Genomic DNA, 25071 nt, shown 5'->3' with positions numbered 1-25071 from the left:
CTCTTGATTTGCTTAGTTGGTTGAAGTTGATATTCCACGTGCCTTGTTTCAAGAACAAGGCCAACAACTTTATGGAGCCAAACTTCTGCAGCTTCAGGTACTAAACTAACAGCCTGACAATCATAACGTCTAACTGTTCCTTTCTAAATGTACAGTTATCAATTTCTACAGGCAGAAAGGAAGCTAGATAAAGACCAGCTAGCATCCCTATCGAGCCAGAGGTCAGTTCAGGCGTACCTAGAAGATGAGGAGGAGAACATTACTAGAATCATTAAACAAATGCTGGCTGTTGGTGACATTTTCAAGTCCGAAAATTTGCAGGTAATAATAATTCCTGGGTTTTATGTTTTTGGTTCGGGTGATAATCATCAACCTCCCAACTTGCACCTTTGGTTGCAATATCATTTATGCTAATCTCGATAAACCATCATGCAGTACTCAACTGAACAGCTCATCAAGGAAGTTGAAAACTCTGTGGCAGAGTTTAAACAGTATAATCAAGACTATGATGAGGACAACATCAAGCAGCAGGTATTTAATTGGTAGATTCTGGTATTATGGATGAAATCCTTCACTAAACTGCAGTCTTGATATTCTTCCAACTGCAACGTGAATTATCTGGGTATTATTTTGACAGCTTTTCATCCACTAAAGCATATACACACTGGTCTGTGGTTATACACCTCATGGATGTTAACTACAAGTGAAGCATAAGTCTATGAAATAGGGAATTATGTGTCCAACGTTATTTTTTTCCATGAATAGAAAATGGACATCCTCACCTGTATGTTTTCTATGTGGAACTCAACAATGCAGGTCCAGGATGTTCTAGAGGCAGCGAAGGTGCTTGAATGGCTCAAGGAGAACTGCACGATCGAGTACGTCAGAAGATGAGTCTAATGTTCCAGGGTTCAGAGTTCAGACTATTGTGAAAGAGATGGCTGGTGCAGCAGGTGGGCAAATTTTGCTGAGTTACCTTGGTCCTTGCCAACCAACCCAACCCCAACAAATTGAAGGGTTTTTTCCCACTCATGAGATGAGATTTGTTTCATATATAGCATAAGAAGGAAGTATATATTTTGTAAGTAGAATGCGAGTTCGCTCTATATTTATATATTTTGTAAGTAGAATACGAGTTCGCGCTATATTCATTCTTTACGAGGCTGTAATCCAACAGATCATTGTTACAAATAAAATGAATCATGAGTTCTACTTCAGCTCCACTGTGCCGCTCCCTTGGGCCAGGACGTGATGCGCTGGACTGTGCGCCATGGCTTCTCCCGTTCTCCGTTGACACCATGTAATTTCTTTGGTGCAGACTGCAGGACAGTGACTTAAACTGGACGCACGGCTTGCAGATCACATGAGCTATGTTCCTTCTCGTCAGGATAAAGTACGAAGTTCAATACAAACAACATTACCAACAGTTCCCGAACATGAATCCGTGTGTTTATTTCAAAGGTTTCTCAGGGCAGTTTGCAGCCTTTTACTGAAATCATACTGGATGCTACAATATTATGTACTCGGAATCTCCCGTGGTTGATTACCATTTGGGTGTAGATTTTGAAGTATGTTTTCCGAGCCTAACTTTCTATTCAAACTTTCCAAAGTAAAAAATTTGCGTGAATTACACTTGAAAAGTACCACAAAAAAGCAGATGCATGTTTGTTAAAACGCACAGTACCGTCCGAGTGCTGGCATATATCATAACATCCTTTTACAAAAATGCATTTCCTTCTCAGAAGTCAAAAACATCCCGAGAAACCAGATTAAATTTGCAATCGATTCATTCCTTTCATGTATCAATGCCACTGGCACAAGCAAAACAATTCTAGGAGCTGTCCATCATGCTATCCCCACCAGACAAGTTTATCACACCGAAACTACTGCTATCTGGAAGTTTCACTTCATTAGGTCTTTCAGCTCCGAGTGTGAAATTACTGTGGTAGTTGTTTGGGCTGACAGCTCAAAGGTGGATGCTGGAGCCTGCCGTATCAAATGTCACTGGCACAAGCAAAACAATTTTAGGAGCTGTCCATCATGCTATCGCCACCAGACGAGTTCATCACACCGAAACTATTGCTATCTGGAAGCTTCGCTTCATTGGTTCTTTCAGCTCCGAATGTGAAATTACTAGGGAAGTTGTTTGGGCTGACACGCTCAAAGATGGATGCTGGAGCCTGCTGGTTAAAGGTAGGCACTTGGATTTCACCTGCTGGTTTAGGAAAACCAAATCCAAGAGAAGGAAAAGAATCTGCTGGAGTAAAAGATGGAGCAGGTATGCTGACATTGGAACCAAAAAGCTTCGTTTCGTACTCAATCAACTGCTGCTGTGCCCCTGTGGAAAGCAAGTTCATCACGTCTGTTAGCTCATGATAAATGCACCATTGTTAGAATGGCATGGTATATTAGTATGTAGAAGTAGAATATCCAAATTTAAAATGGAAGAATTTGTATTAGCTGAAGTACTAAGTTCCCAGGTACTAGTTCAACAATTCACTGGTTGCCAAAAAGAATACTAGATAAGAACAATAACTTCACCACATTTATAATTTACCATAAAAATGTTTTATGCTACCATAAATTGATATTTCCAGTCAGGGTAGAAACCCCACTTTGTCATCCAGTGCACTAATAGCAATAATGTCAAATCAAACTCAAAAGATAAACTCTATGTTCCAAAAAAATGGTTATGTCATGTACTGCATTGATATACCTACAGGTGTGCATGTGAGAGGTGGCCTGATCTTACTCTATAATTCACAAACACATTCATGCAGGCATGTAGCTAACTGTAAGTACAGACCCAGCGCGCATATCAATTTCTCTGTTTTTTTCCTTTCAGAAGTTTCTGAGAACAAAGATATCAGAAAAGGCATGCACAAGTTATGAAATTACCATCAGATAGTTGTACTTGTGGTCTCCGTTCTTTCACCCACTGAAAAGATTGTGCCAGTCTCCACCCCCTTGATTTCATCAAGAAGGCTATAACAAATGCTGCCGATCTGGTTAAGTGTTTTGATAAAATTAGTCAAATCAGTGCCACTGGTATGAAAGTTTATAGCTCCCAATGAAAATTTATCTATATGTACACACCTACTTTTCCCTGACATGCAATGCACAAGGACACGTGCTTTCTCCCTCTCACATTGTTCTGAAATCCAAACAAATGTATCCATTAGTTGTGAATTGTCTTACTGAGAAACAGATTAACCTATGTCCTATGATCTCAACAGGCAGTGAGAGAGTGAGAGAGTAGCATGTATACCTAGAAACTGGATTGCATCATCAAACTGCAGAGTTTTGTCCTCTTGAAGGCAGTGATAAGTGAATGAATTCCGGTACAGGTTTTGGCATAATGGTACAGTCTGCAGGTAAGGGGGCATAAAAGGTCACTGCACGTTCAGATATAACAAGCAAGATGCTTCATATGAAATGTCAAAACAATAAAGCATAAGTAAGAGATTAGATATTAGTTAGCCGGCCACTCTGCGCCTAGTTGTCACCATCACTTGCAACAGCAAGCTCCCTGCCGGAAGAGAAACATCCAAATGTTCTTTTGAACACTAAATGCAAATCTGGCATTGAGTAGAGAACTTTGGAGCAAAAGTTCCATGAGTTGGTGAATGGTGATAAATTATGCACACCAAAATTCATTAGGCCACTTCTACTTTGTTTCCAATGAATAAGTTAATTCTACTTTTGACCTATTATAAAGGATGAAATTGTGCAATTGCAACCATACCAGGAGGTGAAGGGATAGCTTCTATCATGACATCTTCCAGTTGTTTTTCCCTTGTTTCTAAATGATTTGCAAGAACCTGGTTCCCATCAGTTAGATTTTTGTTAGTTCAAATATAGATTCACTTTTTCCACCTAATGAGTTACATTGCAATGTATCGAGGGTTATTTAGCAGAGAGCAGTATTTTGCAATCGCTCTTGTTTTGTTCAAAATCGGCAGCGTGAATACTGCATCTTATCTACACAGAAAATGGACCAACAACTCCAAATCCGTTTATAATCAGGTCCAAATTGCACACCCCCAAAAAAGACTTAACTCCAGATATGCTACAAAACAATACTAAAATGGTATAGTATCTATAAGGGTATAAATGCAAACGCTGAAATGCAACTGGGAATTAAGTGCAACTCTGCAACATCATTGAAATTGATGAGATAGTTACATTGCACCATCTTAGGTTTCCTTCAACCAAAGGTTGATTTCAATGGAAATGTAGAGATTTATTAAGAGCTGCCAACAAAGAGTACTCGATGGACGACTAATTGTGGAGACAGCCAAATGAGGCGAGAGTACTATTCTGCGTGCTTCATTACCTATGTTGGAGTTGTAACTATAGATACCAAATATGTAATCTCCGTCTATAGAGTTCAGCAGATGCTGGGCCATCATAACACTATGTCTATTTCTGAAGATCGCTAGTTTTTAGAGAATAAGTAGTTTCTAAGCATACTTAGTTACAGTTAGTATAATTTAAGTGGTAGGCTTTGTCGCATTTAATTTGGTCAGTAACCATTCAATAAAAATTTTCCGTGTCTGCTCAAGCATCTTCTTTTCTTCGAATCATTTGTTCACTCTCAGTTTCAACCTCCTGGTATGGTTACAACTGTTATGATCTTGTATCATACTGCAGCTGCACTAGAATCATTTGTCTGCAGTCACGCAATCCACCATCCACGCCTTGCCCAATCCAATTCCTACCGCAAAAGCCCTCTAACCTCCCCCAGCAACAAGAAGGTGACTTACTAGTTAAACATAGTTAAACCAGGCATCCGCCCATTCTCAAAAAAACTAGCACACACCTAGAACGATCTTTCCACATTTCTTCCCACGCATACTAATGAATCCTATACTAACTACCGCCTTCAATCGATCTGCTTACAAAACATCAAGCAGCGCAAAAAAAAAGGTCTCGCATACATACGACTCAACTCAGCATCAAGCAAACCCTAGCACTAACCATGCCCGTAAACCAATCCTCACCGGATCAAGCAAGACTTCATTAAAAAAAACAAGAAGAATAAGGAAGGCACCCCCCAATCCATGCACGTAACGGGAAGGGAGCGGCGCGGAGCATACATTGAGGATGTGCGAGACCCCGATGGTCTTGAGGAGCTCGGAGCGGGAGGCGTTGTCGTAGCTGCCGAGGAAGAGGAACTCCTTGAGGATCTCCGACGGGAACGCGGAGTCCAGCTGCCTCGCCCCCGCCGCCGCCGGCGCCGCGGGCGGGCGGTGGCCGCAGACGCCGCACACCTCCCCCTCCTCGTACTTGTGGTAGTGCCCGCAGATCCCGCACGGGTTCTCGCGCTCACGCTTCCTCATCTCTCTCGCCCCCCGCCCCCGCCGCGAATCAGAGAAGAACGGAAACGCGGCCGATCGAATCGGGAGCTTGTCCCGCTCGGAGGAGCGGAGATGGAAGAAAGGGGCGGAATTTTCTTTTATTTTCAGATGATGAGAGAAATGAGAGGGAGGGAGATTGGGATTTTTTTTAATGGAGTCGAGACAGATCGGATCGGTTGGGGGCCGCGCCCACGGGCGCGGGCGGTGGAAGGGAGGAGAGGGAGACGTGACGTGACGCACGCACACGCAGGAGGCGGGTCAAAGCACGGAGCCCGTGGAGAAGATGGGCTTGGAGAAGAAAGCCGTGGAGTGTGGAGAGGCTGACGTTTTTGCCCGGACGGGAAGTCGGCCGATCCTGTCTAGTAAATGATTTTCGCAAAGCTATGGTATGCACTGTTAGAATTTTATAGAAAAAAAGTTTGCTACTTCAAATTTTTTATTTTGAAAGAAAGCTACTTCAAAATTCGAGTTGGAGATACCTACCACCACTATGACTCTGCCCTTAAAATCCCCCCAACTATTGGACACAAAAGTGGTTAATTCATCCTCTCTTGTAACCAATTCTAGGCTAAAATCGACACCATTAGTGTAATATATAAGGGCAATCTCAATGCAGACTCCACTCGTAGAGTCTTAAACCTCAAAGACTCCATCACAAGAAACTATATTTCCCAATGCAACGTGTATAATAGTAGTTTCTATACATAAAATTATTTATTGTTTTTCTTCCATCACAAGATCCATAGACTCCACGGCGCCTCCACAACACAAGTCTTCTTGGTTTCTTGGGCATTGAAGGGCGCGTAGACTTGATGTCTTATCTAGAAATCAAGTCTTGTTTTTTTCCTTCTCTCTTCAATAATTAGGATGCCACATCAGCAAAAAAAAAGCTATAAATAGAGGACTATAAATATACTTAGACTTCATGGTAGATTCTGGGTTGGGACTGCCCTAAGTATTATGAGATTTTAAGATCTTAAAAGTATAGTATAACTCAATAATGGCCTTGTGTAGCGAAAATGGCCTCTCATGCCATATTTCAATATAATGTTTTGGCGATTGATGATGCACACAACAACTTGGACTAATATGATTGTTAAGATGATCATTCTCAGGTTTTTAGGTTCAAGTGATGACAAAGAGAAGATAGACATAGCTAGGCCCGAAGGGCCGCCCCTACGGTGGTTCCAAGGGACAAGAATTGAAGAGATCGTGAAGAAATCCAAGTCGAAAAGATCAAGACGAAGACAATTTGCTATCACCGGTTAAACCGATGATGAGCAAATTGCACTCATCGGTGCAAATGAACTTGGCACCGGATTAACCGATGTTGGGTGTTTTACACTCACCGGTGTAATGGACTTGGAGGCCGAAGAAACAGCAGGAGTTCTACAGGCACCGGTTAAACCGACGATCAAGGCAAAGTGAGCGTCGGTGCAGTTGTCCAGAGACTCCATTTTTCGGGGGGTTTCTGAGCTTGCACTCACCGGTTAAACCGACGGTGATTTCAAGAGCGTCGATCGATTGATCAAGTAGCCGTTGGAAGACTGTAACGGCTAGAAGAAGGGAAAGTACACTCACCGGTTGAACCGGTGTTGACAAAACTGGATCGTCGGTTTAACCGGCGTTAAGGAATTTTGTCAGCCTTTCCCAACGGCTCTTTTGGGGTGTGTGGGTTATATATACCGCCAAGCCCGGGTCATTTGAGGTTGCTGGAGACTATGGAAGCATAAAAGAGTAAAAGATCATCTCCAACCATCTTAGAGCTTCATTGTACATCATATAGGCTTAAGCACACTTGTGAGAGTGCTTAGTGCTTGATTAGCCTTAGTTCTTGAGAGAACTAGCTTGAGTGAAAGTCTTGCTGCGGCAAGCATCTTGTGTACTCGTCGTGTGACCCTCCGACTTGGTGTGGAGAGGCAACGACACTTTGTGCGGGAAAGGAGACCCCTCTTGGTGAGAAGCTCCAATAGTGAAGACGGTGCCGTTGGTGACGCTTCGAGTGAGACGGTGGCGGTGGCCTTGTCTTGGTGACTTGGGGTCACTTAGCCTTTGCTTGCCGGGAGCCTCGGCGGCGAACGCAAGACGGTGATCAAGCGAAGAGACTTGGCATCACACTTGTTCGTGTTGGACAAGTGGCCGTGGACGTAGGGAGGGACTTGGTGTCCTAACCGAACCATGTTAAATCGTGTGTCTTGGTGTCTTCACGGGAGTTTGCATATTCTCTCCCTTACCTCTTTACTTACCATATTACGTTTCCGCATTTACTCTATCTTGCGTGCATTTACTTTCCTAGTTAGTTTGATTAGGATTGGCTATAGGTTGCAAGTCTTTTAGAGGTAAGTAGAGAGTAGCATAGATAAATCTTAGTCATAACTAGCATGTGTAGGACGTATTAGGTTTATCTTATGCAAATAGATTGAGCCTTAGGATAGAAAGCGATTAGCGACCCTATTCACCCCCTCCCCCTCTAGGGTCGGACACCCCGGTGATCCTTACACCTTGTTTGGTTGATCTAGCACATGATTCCCGAAAAAAGAATCTCGCATGCATGGACTACTAAATGAAGTCTATTTGCAAAACCTTTTTAGGATGGGTGTAACTTTTCGTGACGAATCTAATGACGGTAATTAATTGATGATTTGCTACAGTGATGCTACGGTAAACATCCTCTAATCACGCGGTCAAAGGTCTCATTAGATTCTTTAGGGTTCCTAGCGCAGGGATTCTGAAGTTGGTTTTGAAAACTGACTTAATTTAATACCTCTAATTAGTAGTTAAAGTTGATACAAATCCTAGCATAGCACAAACCAAACAGGGCCAATGTTATATACACCTAGTCACGATAGTACTCCCTTCATACTCGAAAAGAAAGTCGTTTTGAACAGCAACATGGTCTCCAAAATTTAACTTTGATTTCTTATTTTTATAAAAAAAATATGTATCGCGGAGTGATATATTTATATTTTTATGAAAGTATTTTTAAGATAAATATGGTTTTTATATTTTGAAACTCAACAACTTAAAAATTACTTATGATTTATATTTTTAATGTTTGATTCAAACTTTATTCAAAACGACTTTCTTTTCTAGTATGGAGGGAGTATGGCCCAAAGGAGCAGTGGCGGAGCTAGGAGTAATTCCAGGGTGGGGGTGGGGGTAGGGCAATTTGCCTTGCGACAATTAATATGTACACAAATGTATGTGCTTCTATCAATGTGTACACAAATGTGTGTGTTACTGGTTCCTTTTATATAAGCTAAGCGCTGCCGTTGAAAAAACAGGATGACATCAAGATTTTGCTGTATTAATTTTGCAGCAAGATCTAAGCAACCTGCCCTTTTGCACACATATCCACTCACAGCACGTCAGCACTAGCAAAAGGAAACTACAAATGGATAATGCCACTTCGATCGTAGTGCTAAACAGGTGATCGGCCAATTGATCAGCCTCTAATCGCCTGCATCACTTAAGTTTGGTTTTGATTCATAGCTCGTTGTGGTTACCAGACTCAGACTGGGTCCGGCTTTGAACTTGAGAAGTTTTTATTGAGTTCTTTTCAATCCTCACCTTGCGAATGATTCTTGTATATACCCACCAATGCAATGCAATAGGCCAATAGTTATGTATGTGGCAGCTAAAGACCATTCTTACTGCTTGGTGCTCCCTCGATTTCAAATTGTATATTGTTTTAGCAAATCTAAAAATATAATTTTTTTAATATATGTAGACATAGGATTTATTTAGACGCATAACAAAATTTATATATTTGGATCTGAATTTGTCAAAATGATCTGCAATTTAAAATAGAGGGAGTAATATGTGAAACGAACTGCACTGTGAGAATGTTTCGAGGAAACTACTGTAACCTTTGTATGAGTTTGAAGTATATGGATCATGAAAAGAATATAAAAACTGTACAGTCGATCCCATATTCGTGTGCAATGTCTTTCCCATGTCATTGCATAAAATCTTCACCTACACAAAAAGACCTTTCAAATTGGGTTATATGGATGCCGAGGGCTAGATATTGGCCGGTGCATCTGCCTCAAGAGAGGCAAGTGTGAGATGACCCCTGCCCAAAATAAGGCTCTGATTGAATCTATAGACTAAATTTTAGGCTTCACCCTAACTCAACTTTAGTCCATTAGTTCTCAAAAGCTATCTAATTTGAACTAAACCAACCAACTTTGAAAAGACCGAAGCTACCACTCACTATGCACAAGCAGACACGATAGCAGCCAGTGGCGAAGCTAAAGCAAATAGAAGGGGGTGCACTCGTCTTGTAGGTGTATGGAGTTGAGCTGTGAGGGTGCATACACAATGAAAAATTAGACATAATCACTAGTTTTGCTTATTTTCGTGGGTTCATCGGCACCCACTACTTACAATGTAGCTTCACCCCTGACAGCAGCATAATCCAAGAGCAGACATGATATTTTATATTTCTATATGTGTTCTGCCTAAAGCTTAATCCATGGATCCAAACATGCATAGATTAAAGTTTAGTCACCTAAAGTTTAATTACCTAAAGTTTAATCCTAGATAATCCAACCAGGCCTAAAGATAGGCAAATTCTCTTCGAAGCTCCAAATATCGTCCACGAGCACGAGAAATCTTCAAATCAATAGAAAAATCACAAGAAAAACAGCTTCATGTGGAAGTTATCACTTCAGTGCATGGGCACGCATCTCAGTTCGGTGCCATACTGCCATCCCAAATGCTAAAATAGAGTGCCAACAGAAACGAAATGCGCCATTTGAACCAGAGCGAACATGCGAAGCATGTTGTGCTCACAGGGGGTACAGAACTTGAAGAAGGGCACAGCAAAAATGTTTCAACAGATTATACGTCTAGCACACTGGTTAATAACAATACATCTCGGTAAAAGACTATACTACACCATCTGATAGTCTAAATAGCGCTATCGAGCGAACTAACCAAAACAAGAACACTGGTTACACCAGAGTGTGAACAATCCTGGGCAAACAGCTGAAAGGAGCGTCGTCATAATTACTCTTCTCTACTAAGGCATTACAATATATTACCACAAAACAATGGAAGAACATCAGAAAACGATTCCCTTATAAGTTATATCTAATATACGATGCTAGGTTAATGATCACGGTGTGCTCGGAACCGGATCAGTGCCAGAAATGTAGGAGGCGGTCTCTTCCTTGGCTGCAGCAGGCGCAGGGGCAGCTGCAGCTGCATTGTTGTTCCCCGGAGATGCTATCTTCGCCGTGTCTTTCTTGCTATCCTTCCCTCCAGACCTGACACCGTGGCCACCGCCGTTCTGTTGACCACTGATTGATAGCCTTCTGTTCGGAGGAGTGCCATTTGAGACACTGCCGTTCAACTTTGGGCCAATGGCCTTCTTCGAACTGGCAGGTCGGTTCGGGCTCACTCGTGATCCAAATGGCCCTTCATGATCAGTGTTGAGTTGCTGCTCAATGTATCGCTTTTGTTCCTGAGATGAGGAAACACCAGATAGACAAAAGGGAATGTTATCAATATAGTGCTTTTGCTATCAATTTGTTCATGATCCAGAAGCAGGTAAAGAATCACACAGTGCAGATATTATCCAGATGAATAAATAGATTATAAGCTTCAATGAACTATTAATTAATCTTCCTATAAAAAGGCTCGTCTTTTATCTTGATTACCATATCATAAATATGAATTAGATGTACCATACAGAATGAATTAAATTCAAAGAATAGAATAGTAGGGGCGAAAAGGCAAGTTGAAGAATCAATGCGAAAATGGCAAAATACAGTTATGTAGGACTAAATATAAGATTAGAAAAACAACAGAATTAAATGGGCAATAAATGAACATTCTGCATTCAGGAACCAGTTGCTTTCTAGATTTAAAGAGCATGTCACACTTACCCGCATTCTTTTCTTCTCTTCTTCCCTTTCCTGTCTGAGCATAACATACTCATCCAGCATAGCTAGAAGAGGTACACCATCATACATAAAGGATAGGCCACGATTCTCCTCCCATGCCCTGGTCTTCGCCACCAGAGTTTCAACAAGAGCTAGAATGAAAGAGGACGCTACATCAGCAATCAATTGAACGTAATGTATAGCTAGCAGATTAGGCAATAAGGCCCATGTACATAAAATAAATCTTGCAAGGAAGAAACTGATTAGCAGCTGAAGCCTAAAGCAAAGGATATTGAACCATTGTAATAATTTGAAAAGATACCTGGGATCTTGTTAACAAGAATACGAGCTTTTTCTGCACGTTTCAGATTCAGGTGGGCACCCCGGCTTGAGTTATACCTGTTGTCATCCTGCAGAAGATATTTTATTTTGTGATGAGAAGCTATTCCATGGCCAGAGTAGTTTGGTATTATCACATAATGTTATGACAGGATAAAGCAGTAGCAATTTTGAGTTGCTAGAACTAATATTACCATACCCTGTTATAATCTTCAAGCCAGCTCTCTTCTTCACATGCAGACATCCATCTTTCAACTTTATCGAGTATGTCTTTTCTACTCAGTGCTTCTTCCTTTGCTTTTGCTATCTGGCTATCCATATCCGCAATTAGTTCTGATGGTTCTATGTTTCCTGCCTCAATCAGGGCCAGTATTTTCTCATGGGCAGCGGCTGTGTCTATTACTATATGAGCACCAGCATATATATCTTCCAGTTCAGTTTGCTTCTTGAAAGCTATCTCTTTCATCTTGCTGTATTTTAGCTGGTCCAGCCTTTGAACCTCAACCTCAGCCTGAACAATTGGGAAAATAAATGTTAAATAGGGAAGAAGGAGCCACTCATATCAGGCTGTGATCGTACCAAACGATTTACTAATTAAACCCACTTGTTCAATTAAATCTAGGGCAAGAGATCCAGGCGCAGTGACTTCATCCACAGATGCTGATCTGTTGCAGGTGACATGATCAAACATGCGCCTTTCTTCCTTAGGGGCATCCATGAGATCCCAAAGATCATAGAGCTGACCAGCGAGCTCTTGAAGCTGCGAAAGCAAGTGAGCCCATGGTGAGAGATCATGCGCATAACGGCATAAGCAGATAATGCAATTCACATTAAAAATACTAGAAGATGTGGTTTTACCTTGCTTAGACGCAACTTCTTATCTTCGTTAAGTGTGGCTACCGTCTTGTCAAGTTTTGACAATGTATCATTACTAATGCTTTTAGAGTCATCGCCAATGGAGTCATCTAAACTGGGATGAACTTCAGTCACTGTGCTGAGAAAATCCATCCCCAAGACAGTACAAAGATCATGCACCATGCTTACATACTCAAGGACCTTCTCCAACCTATTGCTCTGCAAACAAAATTTCAAGAGCAAACAGTATTGTCATCAATGAGTAACTAATGATAAAGCAATGGCCAAGTATGAACTATGAAGCATCAAAACCAACAAGAAAGGCAAAAGATAGAAAAGTACCTTCTCTTTCTCAAGTTCCTGGAGCTGAGACCGAAAATCTTCAAGCCTTTCAAGTGTCAAGTCGTCCTCATTGACTTGGGGTGTTGCCACCTGCTCACCCACCTCTATGGTGCCAGCAATTTCACCACATATTTGATCAATTTGTGATTGTACATTAACAAACTCTCTTTTTCTTTCATTTTTCTGTTTAGTCAACTGCTCAAGTGTTGGCGCTATAGCAGCTAGCTGCTGCTTGATTGTTCCGGTAGTCTTCTCAGGCTGCATGGATTGAGTATTATCAATTGTACAGCCAGTAATAAAGAAAAGCTTCGTGTGACTTCTGAGTTCTGACAGAGCTAGAACACTAAATTTTCCACACAAGAGATTCACCAGGCAAAGAATGTAATGCATGAGGTGAATTCAGATAAATATCATAAGTAGGTACCAGCTTCCTATGCAGCATATAATTTGACGAGAAAGTTTATAAGTAGGCAACTATGTACAAAAAAGCTAAATACGAAGGAACCTAGTTCCATTAAGTAGGTAGGGTATGCCATGAATACATTGCATCATGCATAGAGATACATGCCAGTATAAAAATTATTATCACTTACGGTTCTTGCAATAGCTTTTTCTCCAAGGGCAGAAAGAAGTCTGGCAAGCTCTATCTTTGAATCATCCAGTGCTTGGATCAGGAGATCCCTAGAGTTAGTGGCTTGGTCAACTTTCCTCTTGTAAACATCGAGGCACTCCTGATCCAGCTGATATAGGACCTTATCGCGGTCCTCCTCGCTCTCACCAACTTCATCCCATATCAACTACAGTTGGCACAGAAGCAAGCTAGCATCAGTTGCACTGGTTGAGACAAGAAAAGTACTACAGAATTGCTGCGGTTTGCAAAAGAAAAAAAAGTACAAGAATATACCTGCAATTTTTGCAGCAAGGATCCGCATGTAATGTCGCCGGCCATCACTGACTAGAGAAACCTGTAATGTAAGGAGGCAACATTACTTCTGGAAACTACAGCTTACCAACTAGAAGTACTAGTCTAACACGAAGTGCACTTGCAAACTTACTACTATAAGTCTAACACGAAGTGCACCTGCAAACTTGACGGCGCAAGCACGACACTTCATCAAATCAGAGTGCCCCAACAAACATGTCGGTCTAAAGTAGGCATTAAATCTGTTACGCGTCGCAAGACAACGAGGCTGGCATTCATGCTCCCTAGGCCTCGTTAACTAACTTATCCCCAAATTAGCAGCACAAATACAATTAAACACACGGCTAATGACCCTATACACTAAACACACTGCTAATGATCCTACTACACTAATCCCCCCATCCACCCACCCCCAATCATTGCTGGTATTAAATAATTTTAGAAACCTAAACTTTAGGTGGGGTTTATACATCTAAGAAACACCTTAAACCCAGCAAACAACTCTCCTAAATCCCGCTAAAATCCCACACAAAAAACGCGTGCCCTCCCAAAACTGCAAGTGTTTGACCACATTTGACCAAGCAAGAGGGCACCCGAAAGATCGCGATCTGAGCATGTCGCTCTCACCTTTCCTTTACCAGATCAAATCCTAACGCCAGAACCCAATCGGAAGCAGATCCCCCGCACTATCAAGTACAAGTACCAAATCCGCCTCCTAACGCCCAGCAAAACCCCCAGAGCCCACACCAACCGGAGAAACCCCCGGCTCGCACCACAGCATTCCTGCTGCCCAACTAGCCAGATCCCATCCACCAGCGACCCCCCAGAGCGAATTCCCCTACGGAAAACAGAGGGGGGGGGGGGGGTGAGGAAGCAGCCAGGCGCTCTTACCAGATCACGCGTAGGAGAAGGAGGAGGCCGCTGAGCGGAATGCAGGCGCCCTGCCTGGCTCCGCGGTCCACTCCACGGGATGCGTGGTCGGAGCTGCTCGCCGGGCGCCACCGCCGGGAGCGCGAGCAGCGGCGAGGAGGGTCTGGGCTGTGAGAGCCGAGCTGATGAGCTGGGACTGGAGTGGAGGGCAGGCAGTACTGGTCTGCTGCTGCCTCACCTCGGGGGTAGCCCAATTAATTGGGGCGGGTAGGGCAGCTGCGCGCGCGGCGGGGCCGCTGGATGAGACCGGTCGGGGGGATCGGACGGTGCAGATCGGCCCGAGGAATTACCGCGGGTGTCGGTGAAAAAAGGTACGGGGACTTGGAATATATACTCTGGGCCCACATATGACCAGGGATTGTAAGTTGAGGAAATTCTGCGCGTTAATTTTGTGTTTGGTGCCCTCGGGCCCTGTTAATTACGGTTTTGTGGTGGGGCGTTGACCGGTCAAATCTGTCTCCTTGCGTTCTGGGTTTGCTATCCTTCGGTGTTTTCATGCGATTTTTAAGTTTATTTTGGGTTTCCGAGGTTAGGAGATTGGAAGATTTTTGACATTTTTGTAGCTGCCCAGCCAGCCTGCACCAGTGCCCCCCGTGTCCTTGGTGATTTGGTCAGGTTGGTCAAGCCATCCTTTGCTCATTTTTCAAGGGCACTGGCTCGACTAATTGCTCAGTACAAGTATAGCTTGTGTTCAAGAATGTACGTGCAACTCACATTCCCTTCCTCCGTTTTAAATAATTTAGGTTATTTTCAAACTATAATTTATGATGGTAAGAGTAATTTATTTCTGTAAAATATCTAAAGATTAAACGTTGATTGTTATTTTAAAAAATTATACATATTATTTGTATGTTCAAAAGCAATACTGTATGAGATCATTACGAACATAGATATGGATATTTTACCGGCTAGACATACTTTTAATATAAAGTACCTAAATGTTGATGAAAAATGGAGAGTTTTACTTTATAAATTATAACTACGTTTTGTAAGTAACTCTGACTCTACTCATCTTAAATTATGGCCTTTCCTTTTCCACGTGGAGCATGTATTTCGTGATCGCTTTCCCTATAGCATATCGAGTCATGTATCATGTTCTTCTTGTGATCAGAAATATTTTAATCTCTGCTTCGACAAATGGAATTTGTCAATTGTCAACACGCACCCGGACCATATCTCTCCCGTCTAGCCAGAAGCGAGGTCAAGGCATTGAGCCTTCGTTGTTCATGTTTGGCAAGGATGGGTCTTTTGTGCTGTTTTGTGCTCCCTCCCATGAAACCAGCAGCAGTGGAGGCGCAACTGGGACATGCAAGGAGCTTAGGACATCTTCTCCCATACAAGGAGGCACCGTCACGTCCTAAAAAAAGGTGTGTGGTGATGCGGCAGAAGAGCTGTGAAGGGACACCACAGTTGTTAGGAGGAGGAAAGGAGAAACATGTGGGCTAATTGTGGATGGTTTGATATGGCTAATAAAGTTGTCCTCAATGCATGACTATGAACTAGTAGGATGGTAATCTACCGATTGGAAAGTTGTACTTAATATTTCTATCTTTTTTTTTCTTGCAGCAGTCATGTTCCTTTCTTCTCGAGCTTTCTCAACCGGCCCATCCATCTTACCTGCCTACGGTGGCACTCTTACCAGCACGTAGTGGCATCAGCTACACGAAGTAGGTGTGTTTTCGGTCGCCGGCAGCGTGAAAAAAAGCCAAATTGTAGCATGTAGCTACAAATGATCGTAGGATTATAGTAAGCACTCAGAACACAATCATTCTCCAACAATTTTCATCACCTTTTTTTCCCTCAGTGCACGCAACGCAATGATGCAATGTCCAGGGCTCCTGGCCGAGGTCTCCGAGAACACGCCGCGGTCAGCTGAGCGCCTGAGCTCGGAGAAACAAGAGCAGACATCCTTGGTGCGGAAAGAGGAAGAGCCACGCATTTTTCTCTCGAACGGGGAGCACTGGAGAGGGGAGCGCCGGGCAAAATATTTGAAAAGGAGGAGGAGAACAGCTGTCGTCACGGTGCTGCTCGCGTAGGTAAAAAGAATCCGGGCCGGGTGATCAGATTCAGATCGGCGGTAGGCTTTTCTTCTATCTTGTGCGTGCACTTTGTTCTTTAATCGCGCAGCCGGGTGCCTAGCCGTGGATCGAAAAGGGGATCACCGCCGGGCAGTGCTGCGAAGGTCTAGGCGGCGCATCGGAGCAGCGTGGGAACGGCGCAGGTGTCGCCGTCCCGTCCCGTCCCGTCCCGAGCCGCGCAGCGCCGGCGGCGAGAGGGCTCGACCCCGACTGGCGCTTTTACAATTTCACCGCCCTGTTCCCCGGCCGGCGGGCCAGCGTGGAAACGGGAGAGACGAAAGAGAAGGATGTGTTGTGTGGACAGGTGGTGGTGGTGGTGGTGGTGGTGGTGCGCGTGAGCGGCGGCGGAGGGGTACCCCGGGCCCCGCTTTTGTCCTCTTGCGCGCGGCTCGTGGGGAAGGAACGAACGGGAGGACGACGACTCGACGAGAGCGGGGAGCGCGTGGCGGGGCCCGCGGGGGAGGAAGGGGGCGGAGGCGCACATGCCCGTCCACGTGCTGCCGCAGGCTTCTCGCCCCGCCCTGCCGGACGGCCCGACCCAAAGCCCCGCTCCACTCCAATCGTGCGTGCCCGTGCCAGCGTCGCGGCTCGCCCGCGGCGGCAGTGGCAGGAACAGGGGAGAGCCGGCCGCCAGCTGCTGGCCCGACTCCGCGCACGGCGCGCGTCCTTTGCCGCCTCGGTTTCGGCTCTAGCTCTGCTAGAGTAGTAGAGTCCGGTGCCGACGTGCCGAGCTGAGCTGCCTTTTCGCTTGGCAGCGACCGCCTGCCGCCGCACGTCGCCCTTGCGTGTGTTGTCATTGTCAACCGGTCGCCTGCAACGCTGCCGTCCACGCGCGCTCTGGATTCGGCCGAGCTGCTGGCGGGTGCGGCTTTGCTTCGGCCAAGGGTTTGGTTTCCGCGGGAGTACGGCGGCGCTGCCACCGCCACCGCCACCGCCACTGCCACAGCCCACAGGAGAGGACGATCCGGGGAAAGTGAAAGGGAGGTGGTGTGGGTCGTCAGGAAAAGCGGAGATGAGGCGTAAAGGTTACAATTATTACCTGACTTATTATTACAGCATGACATCGACAGTAATCGTCTGTCCATCGTCGTCATGCCGAATCGGTCACTGTCACCGCTCACCACTCAGCAAAGTCAGCAGTGAGTCCGGGACCATGTGTCCATGTCCATCCTCTCTCGTAGGCCGACGCCAAAACACAACGATTGTGACGCCCCGCCAAACAGAACTTAACGGGCCGGCCTAAACTGAAGCGGCCCACGTGATCCTCTCGCCCACCGATCGGGCGCCCAGCCCATAATCTAAGATCCTTATTTTTCTCACTCATTTTTAGTTTTACAAACCTAGTACTAGTCATCATTTTTTTTTCACTCTTTTGGAAAAATTGACTGTAAGACATCAGTTGATTTTTAAGAATCCCCCCAAGCGCTCGCGTGACAAGTTGAGACCTACCGGTTACAATTTTATTTTACGTGACTTGCTGCCGAGTAGTGGGACAATATCTTCACGTCACTAAGGAAAAAGGTCATGCATTAAGATTCATACTTCGTAATATTTATTTATTTAATTTATCCATTTAAAAAGTCTTTGCTTCAAATTTGGTGCTCTGGATGTATTTGAAAATTTGAATGTCAAAGTGTGATCTTAAAAGACCGAGTCAAGTCAATCCCCATCTTATATTTTATTCTTTCCTTTTAAAGTTAAACTTGTTTTAGTTTTTAAATGCATAGTTTATACTATATATTTAGACATATTATATATTTAGATGTATAATACTCCCTCCGTTTCAAATTATAAGTCATTCCAAGAATCTTGGAGAGTCAAAGTTTTTCAAGTTTGACCAAATTTATATGACAAGATAATAACATTTATGATACTAATTAAGTATTATTAGATTCTTTGTTAGCTATATTTTCATAGTGCACCTATTTGATATCATAAATCTTTATATTTTTCTCTATAATTTTGGTCAAACTTTGAGATGGTTTGACTCTCCAAGATTCCTAGAATGACTTATAATTTGAAACGGATGGATAACAATTATTTATCTAGAAAATTTAAAATGATATATTATTGAATAAATAGAAGGTACAAGCATTTGGAACCTTGAATACGACTCAGGGCTGATTAAGACACCAGGGTAAATACAATCAATTTACAATGTTCTGAACGACTGCAACTGCATAGCTACCATCTTTTAATTACTCTAGCGCAAAGCTCACAGCTGCAGTCACAGCTACAGCCATTTGTACCGAACATTAATTCAAACTTACATTGGAGCTGTCTAAATACAGTCTCATATAGTGACATCTTATCTTTAGACAGCTTATTATTTTATTAATAGGCAACCGACACAATAGTTTGTGGAATGAAAAAAAATAAATCTTTCGAATAGTATTATAATAACATCTCGTACATGATGATGGATGGTTCCATAGTCTTTAAATTTAGTTTATAAGATGGTTGTATCACAAAATAACTACTTTATTCTCTTTCTCCGACGTCACAAAAAATCTTACGTGAAATTGCATAAGACAAATTACAAAACCGCTATCATGTAGCAATACACTTGCCGTTACGAGCTTGCAAAGTGTTAAAAATGATCGTGAGATTGGCGTAAAGAATTTCTCAAAGATTAGATCCGAACGCCGAGGGGCAATGACGTGTACATGCAATCGGCGCACCGCGGTTCAAACGCTGCAGGACAAATAAACAAACAGTGGGGGGGGGGGGGGGGGGGGGGGGGGGGGGGGGGGGGGGGGGGGCGGTTCTATTTTATCGCCGTCTCGCGCGGACCGTTCATCGTGGGATCGGACGGCCGAGAGCTGTCACCAGGTCCCTCAGAGGAAAATTGCCCCCCACGATCGGAAACTTCTCCGCTCCCCCCTCCGTTTCCTTCCCGACGAAGCAGCTGCCCTGCCCTGCCCTGCAACGACTCCTCACCCAAATCAAACCGAAACCAATCCGCCGCCTCCCGATCCACAAGCTCCCGCCGCCCGTCGCCACCGCCGCGGCCTCCATCCCACCCCCGGCGATCGGCGCCTCGGCATCCGGGCGGGCGACCGCGCCTCGGCACCTCCCGCCTCGATGGGGAGCGACGCGGAGCCCGCCAAGGGGCTGCTGCCCTACCTGCAGCGCGCCGACGAGCTGCAGAAGCACGAGCCCCTCGTCGCCTACTACTGTGAGAGCGCGCTCCTCCCTCGGTCCCTTCGAAATCGCAGCCGATTGGGTAGGGTTTTTGACTCGATTTGGATTCGGTGCGGGTTTGGGCAGGTCGGCTCTACGGGATGGAGAAGGGGCTGAGGATCCCGCAGAAGGAGCGCACCAAGACCACCAACTCCCTCCTTATCTCCCTCATGAACCAGCTCGAGAAGGTCTGTGCTTAAATCCGGCTCTCCTTTTCTGTTGTTCAGTTGGACTAAGGAGCTGTAGTGGTTAATTTTTCGTTTTAGATCTATTGATTAATACACTTGTGGCAGCAGCTAGAAAAAGTATTATTTGGATGATGTCTGCGTTAGTAAAACGTCTCTGACTTTATAGATTCTGTTTGAATTGCTGAACCAAAACAATATATGTATTGAGGGTGCTACTTAAGTGGGAGTTTATGCCCGATGACTTCTAGTGTTTAGGTGACAGGGCCGATTGCAGAATTGCTGAGCTTCACTTGGCAGCATGTTGTGTAACAATTTGCGGAGAAGCCACTACTCGCCATAGTGTTAACGTGATGTGGTGCAACCATGGACTAACTAGCACACACGCGGTGCAAATTCTTTTAGAAAGTCGGAAGTAGTAATTTTTTACAAACACTCAGCAATGCTAAACAAAAATTTTAAACCACAAATGCCCTTCATTGTTTATCTTATGGGATCATATTTACGATTACGCCACCACTAGATCCAGATGATCTCTTGTGGTTTGGAGATTGGAATGTATCTTGTTTTATTGTTTTTCTTTTTGAGTTTGTTTAGTTTGTGAGTAGAAACTGCTATGTCCCATTTTGACAACTGCTTGCAAGAAGGATATGGATACAAACCAATTTAGCTGCATGGCTTCGCTTAGCATTTGATGAATTGAAAGGAAAAATCTATGTAGTCCCGTAATAACATCTGAGTTCTAGCAAACAGATGGTGTAAAGTTGGACAGATTATCATATCCCATGTTTCTTTCATGCTCTCGATAATACCTTGAGGAAATATTGTCGACCAATTTAGATAGCTTTTTCTGTGTGATGAGGGAAACACTAACTTCAATGTCGCATTGGCATGCATATGGCCAGTATATTTGTACTTCTAAAGTAGGTTTTGGTTGTTTGTAATTATGTTTTTGTGTCCCAAGATGTTTATGCCTAGACACTAGTTGACCTAGGAATTTGTGTTCTTTGTTATAAATGATTGCAACAGTGAATTCAGCAGTTGCCCCAACCTTTGTTTCTGATAAGGTTTCTGTTCATTAAGTGGTGGCCTTAGTCACACATGCTGGGCTTTTAGACTAAAATCACTTATATTGATTTAATTGTCTGTCTTCTGTATGCTCTCCATAAAACACAGCTTTCTGAGTTTATATAACTACAGAATTATTTCATTCACACCCTAGATATGTTCTCTGAATTATTTTCCACTCCTAAATATGTTCTCTTATCCTCCAGGACAAGAAAACCTTGACTCTGGGACCGGACGACCACCTTCATGTGGAGGGATTTGCATTAAATGTCTTCGCTAAAGCAGATAAACAGGACCGTGCTGGACGAGCTGACATGTATCAAACTTCGCAAAATTCTCATTTTGCTCCCATCATTATGGTATCATCTGTTTACAGAATCTCACTAATGCATGCCAAATTAATTTTGCAGAAACACTGCTAAAACCTTCTATGCTGCAAGCATCTTCTTCGAGATTCTTAACCAGTTTGGCGAGCTTCAACCTGATGTAAGCTTACTATGTTACTGTCTATAACATTTACCACTGGAGTCACTGGAGTTATAACATTGTGCCTGAACCTTGAACTTATTTCTTTCGGGTTTCATCTCTAGCCTACCCCAACTTGCTTGGGAAAAAAGGCTATGTTGTTGTTGTATTTAGTGGCTGTTAGTTTATGTTTTATAAATTACTATATAAACTTTTTGACCTATGCTGAAGGTTCAGCAAATATATCTGTATGAATCCATGTTTTATTTTACATTTATATTGTGCCTTGAGTAGATTGAGCAGAAGCAGAAATATGCTATCTGGAAGGCTGCTGACATAAGGAAAGCTATCAAAGAAGGACGGAAGCCCGAACCTGGTCCTCCTGGTGGGGATAAAGATGAAGCACTTTTCAGTACCACCACAATTTCGCAGGTAATTATCCTATTCCTGACTCACAACTCCCAAGCAGTAGTTTCATAATGACCTTTCAATGTTTCTCATTCTTATTAGTGTGAAATTGCCTCCTTTTTTTTTCTATCATAGGAGTTCAATTTTCTTCCATGGTGCTAACACCAATACTAGTCTCCTTGTTTAAAGTTTCTAAAATTTAGCATGTTAGATCACGTCTATTTATCAGTCCCTCACCACTGTTCTTAAGGTGTTGCCTAGGCGACAAGGCATACCCAAGGTGCCACAAAGGGCCTAGTTACACCTTGTTGCCTAGGTGCCACCTAGGCGATAAGGCGCACCCATGGTGCCAAAGGATGCCTTACCGTCTTAAGAACAATGTCCCTCACATCATAGATGTTAATTATCCATCCGACGTACATCTCATTTCCAAAAATATATTTTGCCAAAATTCTGAATTGATGATCAACTGTAGATTCTGGAGAGTTCCTTTACTTCTATGCTTCCAGTTTCAAATGAACCCACAGCAGGAAGAATCTTTTTCTTTGTTTATAGAACTTAAGTTATAACTTACAGTCAGGTAGGATTTCTCTAACCTTTCTTTAATGCTTTAGCATGTTCTTTAAGCTTTAAAATACCTTGAACTGGACAGTAGATACCAGCTATGCTTCCATATTTTGTGCAGGTTTGAAACTCATGTTCTCAATCATTTGTATTGTTTGTTCCCATTATCAGGATATGGGGCGAAACCAGTCCTTCAACAGTATGCAGCATGGGACTGAAGCACCATCTCCACCTGTAGACAAGGTTATTTCCAACCTTTTTTTAGTAATTGCAACTCACATTATCTTTTGCTTGGTTAGATGGTTTATTTGAACAAAGTATAATTATCTTGATTTATCTTTGTCTGCACAGGAATTTAGTAGGCGGGATAGCTTTTCCACTGTGCAGCCAGGAAATATTGTGCATCGACAAAGTACAGAGTTCAATGATAATCCCTCTACCCAGTCACCCTATTCACCCCCACCACCCTCACATTCCCAGCATCCTTCTCCATCTCAATCTTATTCCTCTCCCTCATACCAAGCAACAGAGTACCCTTCTGATTTCCACAAGCCACCCCCCAACCATTCATCTCCCCACTACACGAGCCCAGACTACCCTACCAATGAGGTCCACAAACCACCATCTAATTTTTCCCCACCCCCTTACACCAGGACAGACTATCCTTCCAATGGTAGCTACAATCCTCATAGCAATGATAAACCAGATGTTTCGGCCTATCCTCAGACATACCAACCCCCACCCTACACAATTGAACCTCAGCACACCTCGCAAAACTACTACTCCACTGAAGCTCCAGCTGCCCCATACAACTACCCTAATTTTCAGTCATATCCAAGTTTCCAAGACAGCACGTCGCCTTCTGTCCCGACACATCAATCTTCATTCTATCCTGCAAGTGATGGTCCTGCAGCTACAGCACAGACTCCCGCGTCGAATCCCTCCGCTCCCACACATTACCACTCTACTGCAGACTCTACACCCCAAGTTACTCCTCCAGCTGCGCCGCTAGCTAGTCAATATAAGTATGATAGCAGTTACCAGCCAGCAGTCGAGAAGATTGCTGAGGCGCATAAGTCAGCAAGATTTGCAGTTGGCGCTCTTGCATTCGACGACGTGTCTGTTGCCGTGGATCACCTTAAACGTGCACTGGATCTTTTGACAAACCCTTCTGCTGAAACTCATTAGCTTTTTTGGCTGCTGTGCTCTTTCTCAAAAGCATCTTCTGTACATATACAAGATTGGTATACCACCAGATGGAGATGTTTGCCAGGCTGCATACATACAAGATACAGGGGGCAAGCACACAAATCTAGCAGATAATAACGGAGCCGTTCCGTGTGGGCTTTTGAAGCAATAATGCTATTTTAAGGAAACCTTGTAAAATTGAATTATTAGTTATCGGAGTTTTGTGGTAAGGCTTTGTAACCCATTGTGTCCAGTTACATATTCTTGAGGTATTCTTTGATATTTTTTTTTGGTATGGATGGTTGATGCTGTGCGTGTATTCCTCTATTGTGGCTTGCCATGCGGTCGTCGCCATGTTGTATCTATTTGAAAATGTTAGAGGTCTTAAATAGATTACTCTGTTCCTAGTTATCTTCGAAAACAATTTTCTCCCATTCCCAGTGTTGCATAGGAAGAATGATCTTGGGCAACAGATGTACTCCCACTATCCTAAAATATAAGTATTTCTAGGTTTGGTCAAAATCAAATTTGTTTAAATTTAATCATCAATATTTTTATGAATGAATTATTTTAAATATAAAAAATTATATATTATAATAATTTCTTTCATAACTAATCTAGTAATATTATTTTTATCTTATAATTTTTTATAAATTATTTATTATTTATAGTTAAAATTAGACAGATTTGATTTTGACCAAATCTAGAAATGCTTATATTCTAAGGCAAAGGGAGGAAATCTTCTGTTACCATGAAATATAAACCTTTACCACTGTCGTTTTGGTCTGAGCATCGAAAGAGGATTGCCGAGACCTGGGATCCGTGCTGGATGATGATAATGTTTGATCTTGTAAGGTTCATTACCGAACAAGCAATGTTGCAGGCTTGCAGCAGAGGGCATGCTGTATGCATGCTTCTCGTGGCAATGCATAACCTTGGTCTGCAGATGTTTGCTTGTTTTTTGCCAGTTATATAAATATATTACACCGTTGCTATGATTTCTGTAAAGCGACTCTCTCACTGAAACAGCTAGCTTAGCGTTCTAGCCTGGAACCGCAGAGCATCAGCGCTTTTGTTAGGTAGTGTTTGGTTGAGGAGCGGAATGAAACGTAGCTGTTCCATTCTATGTTTGGTTTGTGAGCGTGGGGATGGGGCCGTTCTAATAAGGAGTGAATATTCGCTCCAGATGCAGGCCGGCTCGATCCCGCAAAATTGGGCGAACCGAGCTGTCCCACTTCGATAGCGTCACTCACAACATACAGAGATTGGGCAGTGCGGCACAACGCACGAGGG

General features: G+C 43.4%; 4 protein-coding genes across 6 annotated transcripts in view; 2 read left to right on the top strand and 2 right to left on the bottom strand.

Moving 5' to 3' along the window:
- The window catches only part of LOC120703291 (trigger factor-like protein TIG, Chloroplastic), a 32317-nt gene extending 10527 nt beyond the window's left edge, over positions 1-21790 (top strand). The window contains exons 10-14 of one of the 2 annotated variants that reach the window (XR_005686861.1): positions 17-97; positions 172-321; positions 436-531; positions 817-994; positions 21747-21790. Coding sequence is in view for 1 of the 2 variants with exons in the window: in XM_039987316.1 (XP_039843250.1) it covers positions 17-97; positions 172-321; positions 436-531; positions 817-894 (405 nt within the window). In the remaining variant the exon portion in view is untranslated. Of the gene's footprint in view, positions 1-16; positions 98-171; positions 322-435; positions 532-816; positions 1218-21746 lie in introns of those variants that run through there. The other variant, XM_039987316.1, reaches the window with a different exon arrangement.
- On the bottom strand, positions 1642-5623 carry LOC120703293 (protein-tyrosine-phosphatase IBR5-like). 2 transcript variants are annotated; one of them, XR_005686862.1, is made up of 6 exons: positions 5100-5623; positions 3746-3821; positions 3269-3368; positions 3097-3154; positions 2899-3005; positions 1642-2338 (listed from the first exon to the last, which is right to left on the bottom strand). XR_005686862.1 is itself a non-coding variant. In XM_039987318.1 (5 exons), the coding sequence occupies exons 1-5, from the start codon at positions 5340-5342 to the stop codon at positions 2025-2027; spliced, it is 822 nt and encodes a 273-aa protein (XP_039843252.1). In that variant the 5' UTR covers positions 5343-5613; the 3' UTR covers positions 1642-2024. The 2 variants fall into 2 exon arrangements, 1 of the variants encoding a protein (XP_039843252.1); XM_039987318.1 differs by lacking the exon at positions 3746-3821 and having other exon boundaries at positions 5100-5613.
- On the bottom strand, positions 10164-14815 carry LOC120703290 (65-kDa microtubule-associated protein 1-like). The gene is made up of 10 exons (XM_039987314.1): positions 14601-14815; positions 13692-13752; positions 13381-13584; positions 12788-13045; positions 12449-12664; positions 12195-12350; positions 11790-12101; positions 11574-11661; positions 11255-11403; positions 10164-10830 (listed from the first exon to the last, which is right to left on the bottom strand). The coding sequence occupies exons 2-10, from the start codon at positions 13734-13736 to the stop codon at positions 10483-10485; spliced, it is 1776 nt and encodes a 591-aa protein (XP_039843248.1). The 5' UTR covers positions 13737-13752; positions 14601-14815; the 3' UTR covers positions 10164-10482.
- Positions 19527-24189, top strand: LOC120703292 (protein HOMOLOG OF MAMMALIAN LYST-INTERACTING PROTEIN 5-like). The gene is made up of 7 exons (XM_039987317.1): positions 19527-19895; positions 19988-20088; positions 21360-21469; positions 21564-21639; positions 21913-22050; positions 22762-22833; positions 22942-24189. Exons 1-7 carry the CDS (start codon positions 19802-19804, stop codon positions 23776-23778), a joined length of 1428 nt encoding a protein of 475 aa, XP_039843251.1. The 5' UTR covers positions 19527-19801; the 3' UTR covers positions 23779-24189.
- Positions 24190-25071: the final 882 nt, after the last annotated feature.

Source organism: Panicum virgatum, chromosome 4K (genome assembly GCF_016808335.1).
Source record: "Panicum virgatum strain AP13 chromosome 4K, P.virgatum_v5, whole genome shotgun sequence".
NCBI classification, from domain to species: Eukaryota; Viridiplantae; Streptophyta; class Magnoliopsida; order Poales; family Poaceae; genus Panicum; species Panicum virgatum.
The sequence above is the reverse complement of the archived record's forward strand: the minus strand, read 5'-3'. Positions and strand labels throughout refer to the sequence as shown.

Bases quoted from the DNA above. Each gene is read 5' to 3' on its own strand.
- LOC120703293 (XM_039987318.1), bottom strand. From the start codon at position 5,342: ATGAGGAAGCGTGAGCGCGAGAACCCGTGCGGGATCTGCGGGCACTAC. The intron at 3,369-5,099 runs GTATGCTCCGCG...CCTTACCTGCAG, and splicing joins GGGTCTCGCACATCCTCAAT to ACTGTACCATTATGCCAAAA. The intron at 3,006-3,096 runs GTGTGTACATAT...ACACTTAACCAG, and splicing joins TGCATGTCAGGGAAAAGTAG to ATCGGCAGCATTTGTTATAG.
- LOC120703290 (XM_039987314.1), bottom strand. From the start codon at position 13,736: ATGGCCGGCGACATTACATGCGGATCCTTGCTGCAAAAATTGCAG. The intron at 12,351-12,448 runs GTAAAACCACAT...TTGCTTTCGCAG, and splicing joins AGAAGTTGCGTCTAAGCAAG to CTTCAAGAGCTCGCTGGTCA. The intron at 11,404-11,573 runs GTATCTTTTCAA...CTTTCATTCTAG, and splicing joins TCTTGTTAACAAGATCCCAG to CTCTTGTTGAAACTCTGGTG.
- LOC120703292 (XM_039987317.1), top strand. From the start codon at position 19,802: ATGGGGAGCGACGCGGAGCCCGCCAAGGGGCTGCTGCCCTACCTGCAG. The intron at 20,089-21,359 runs GTCTGTGCTTAA...CTTATCCTCCAG, and splicing joins TCATGAACCAGCTCGAGAAG to GACAAGAAAACCTTGACTCT. The intron at 21,470-21,563 runs GTATCAAACTTC...TTAATTTTGCAG, and splicing joins CGTGCTGGACGAGCTGACAT to AAACACTGCTAAAACCTTCT.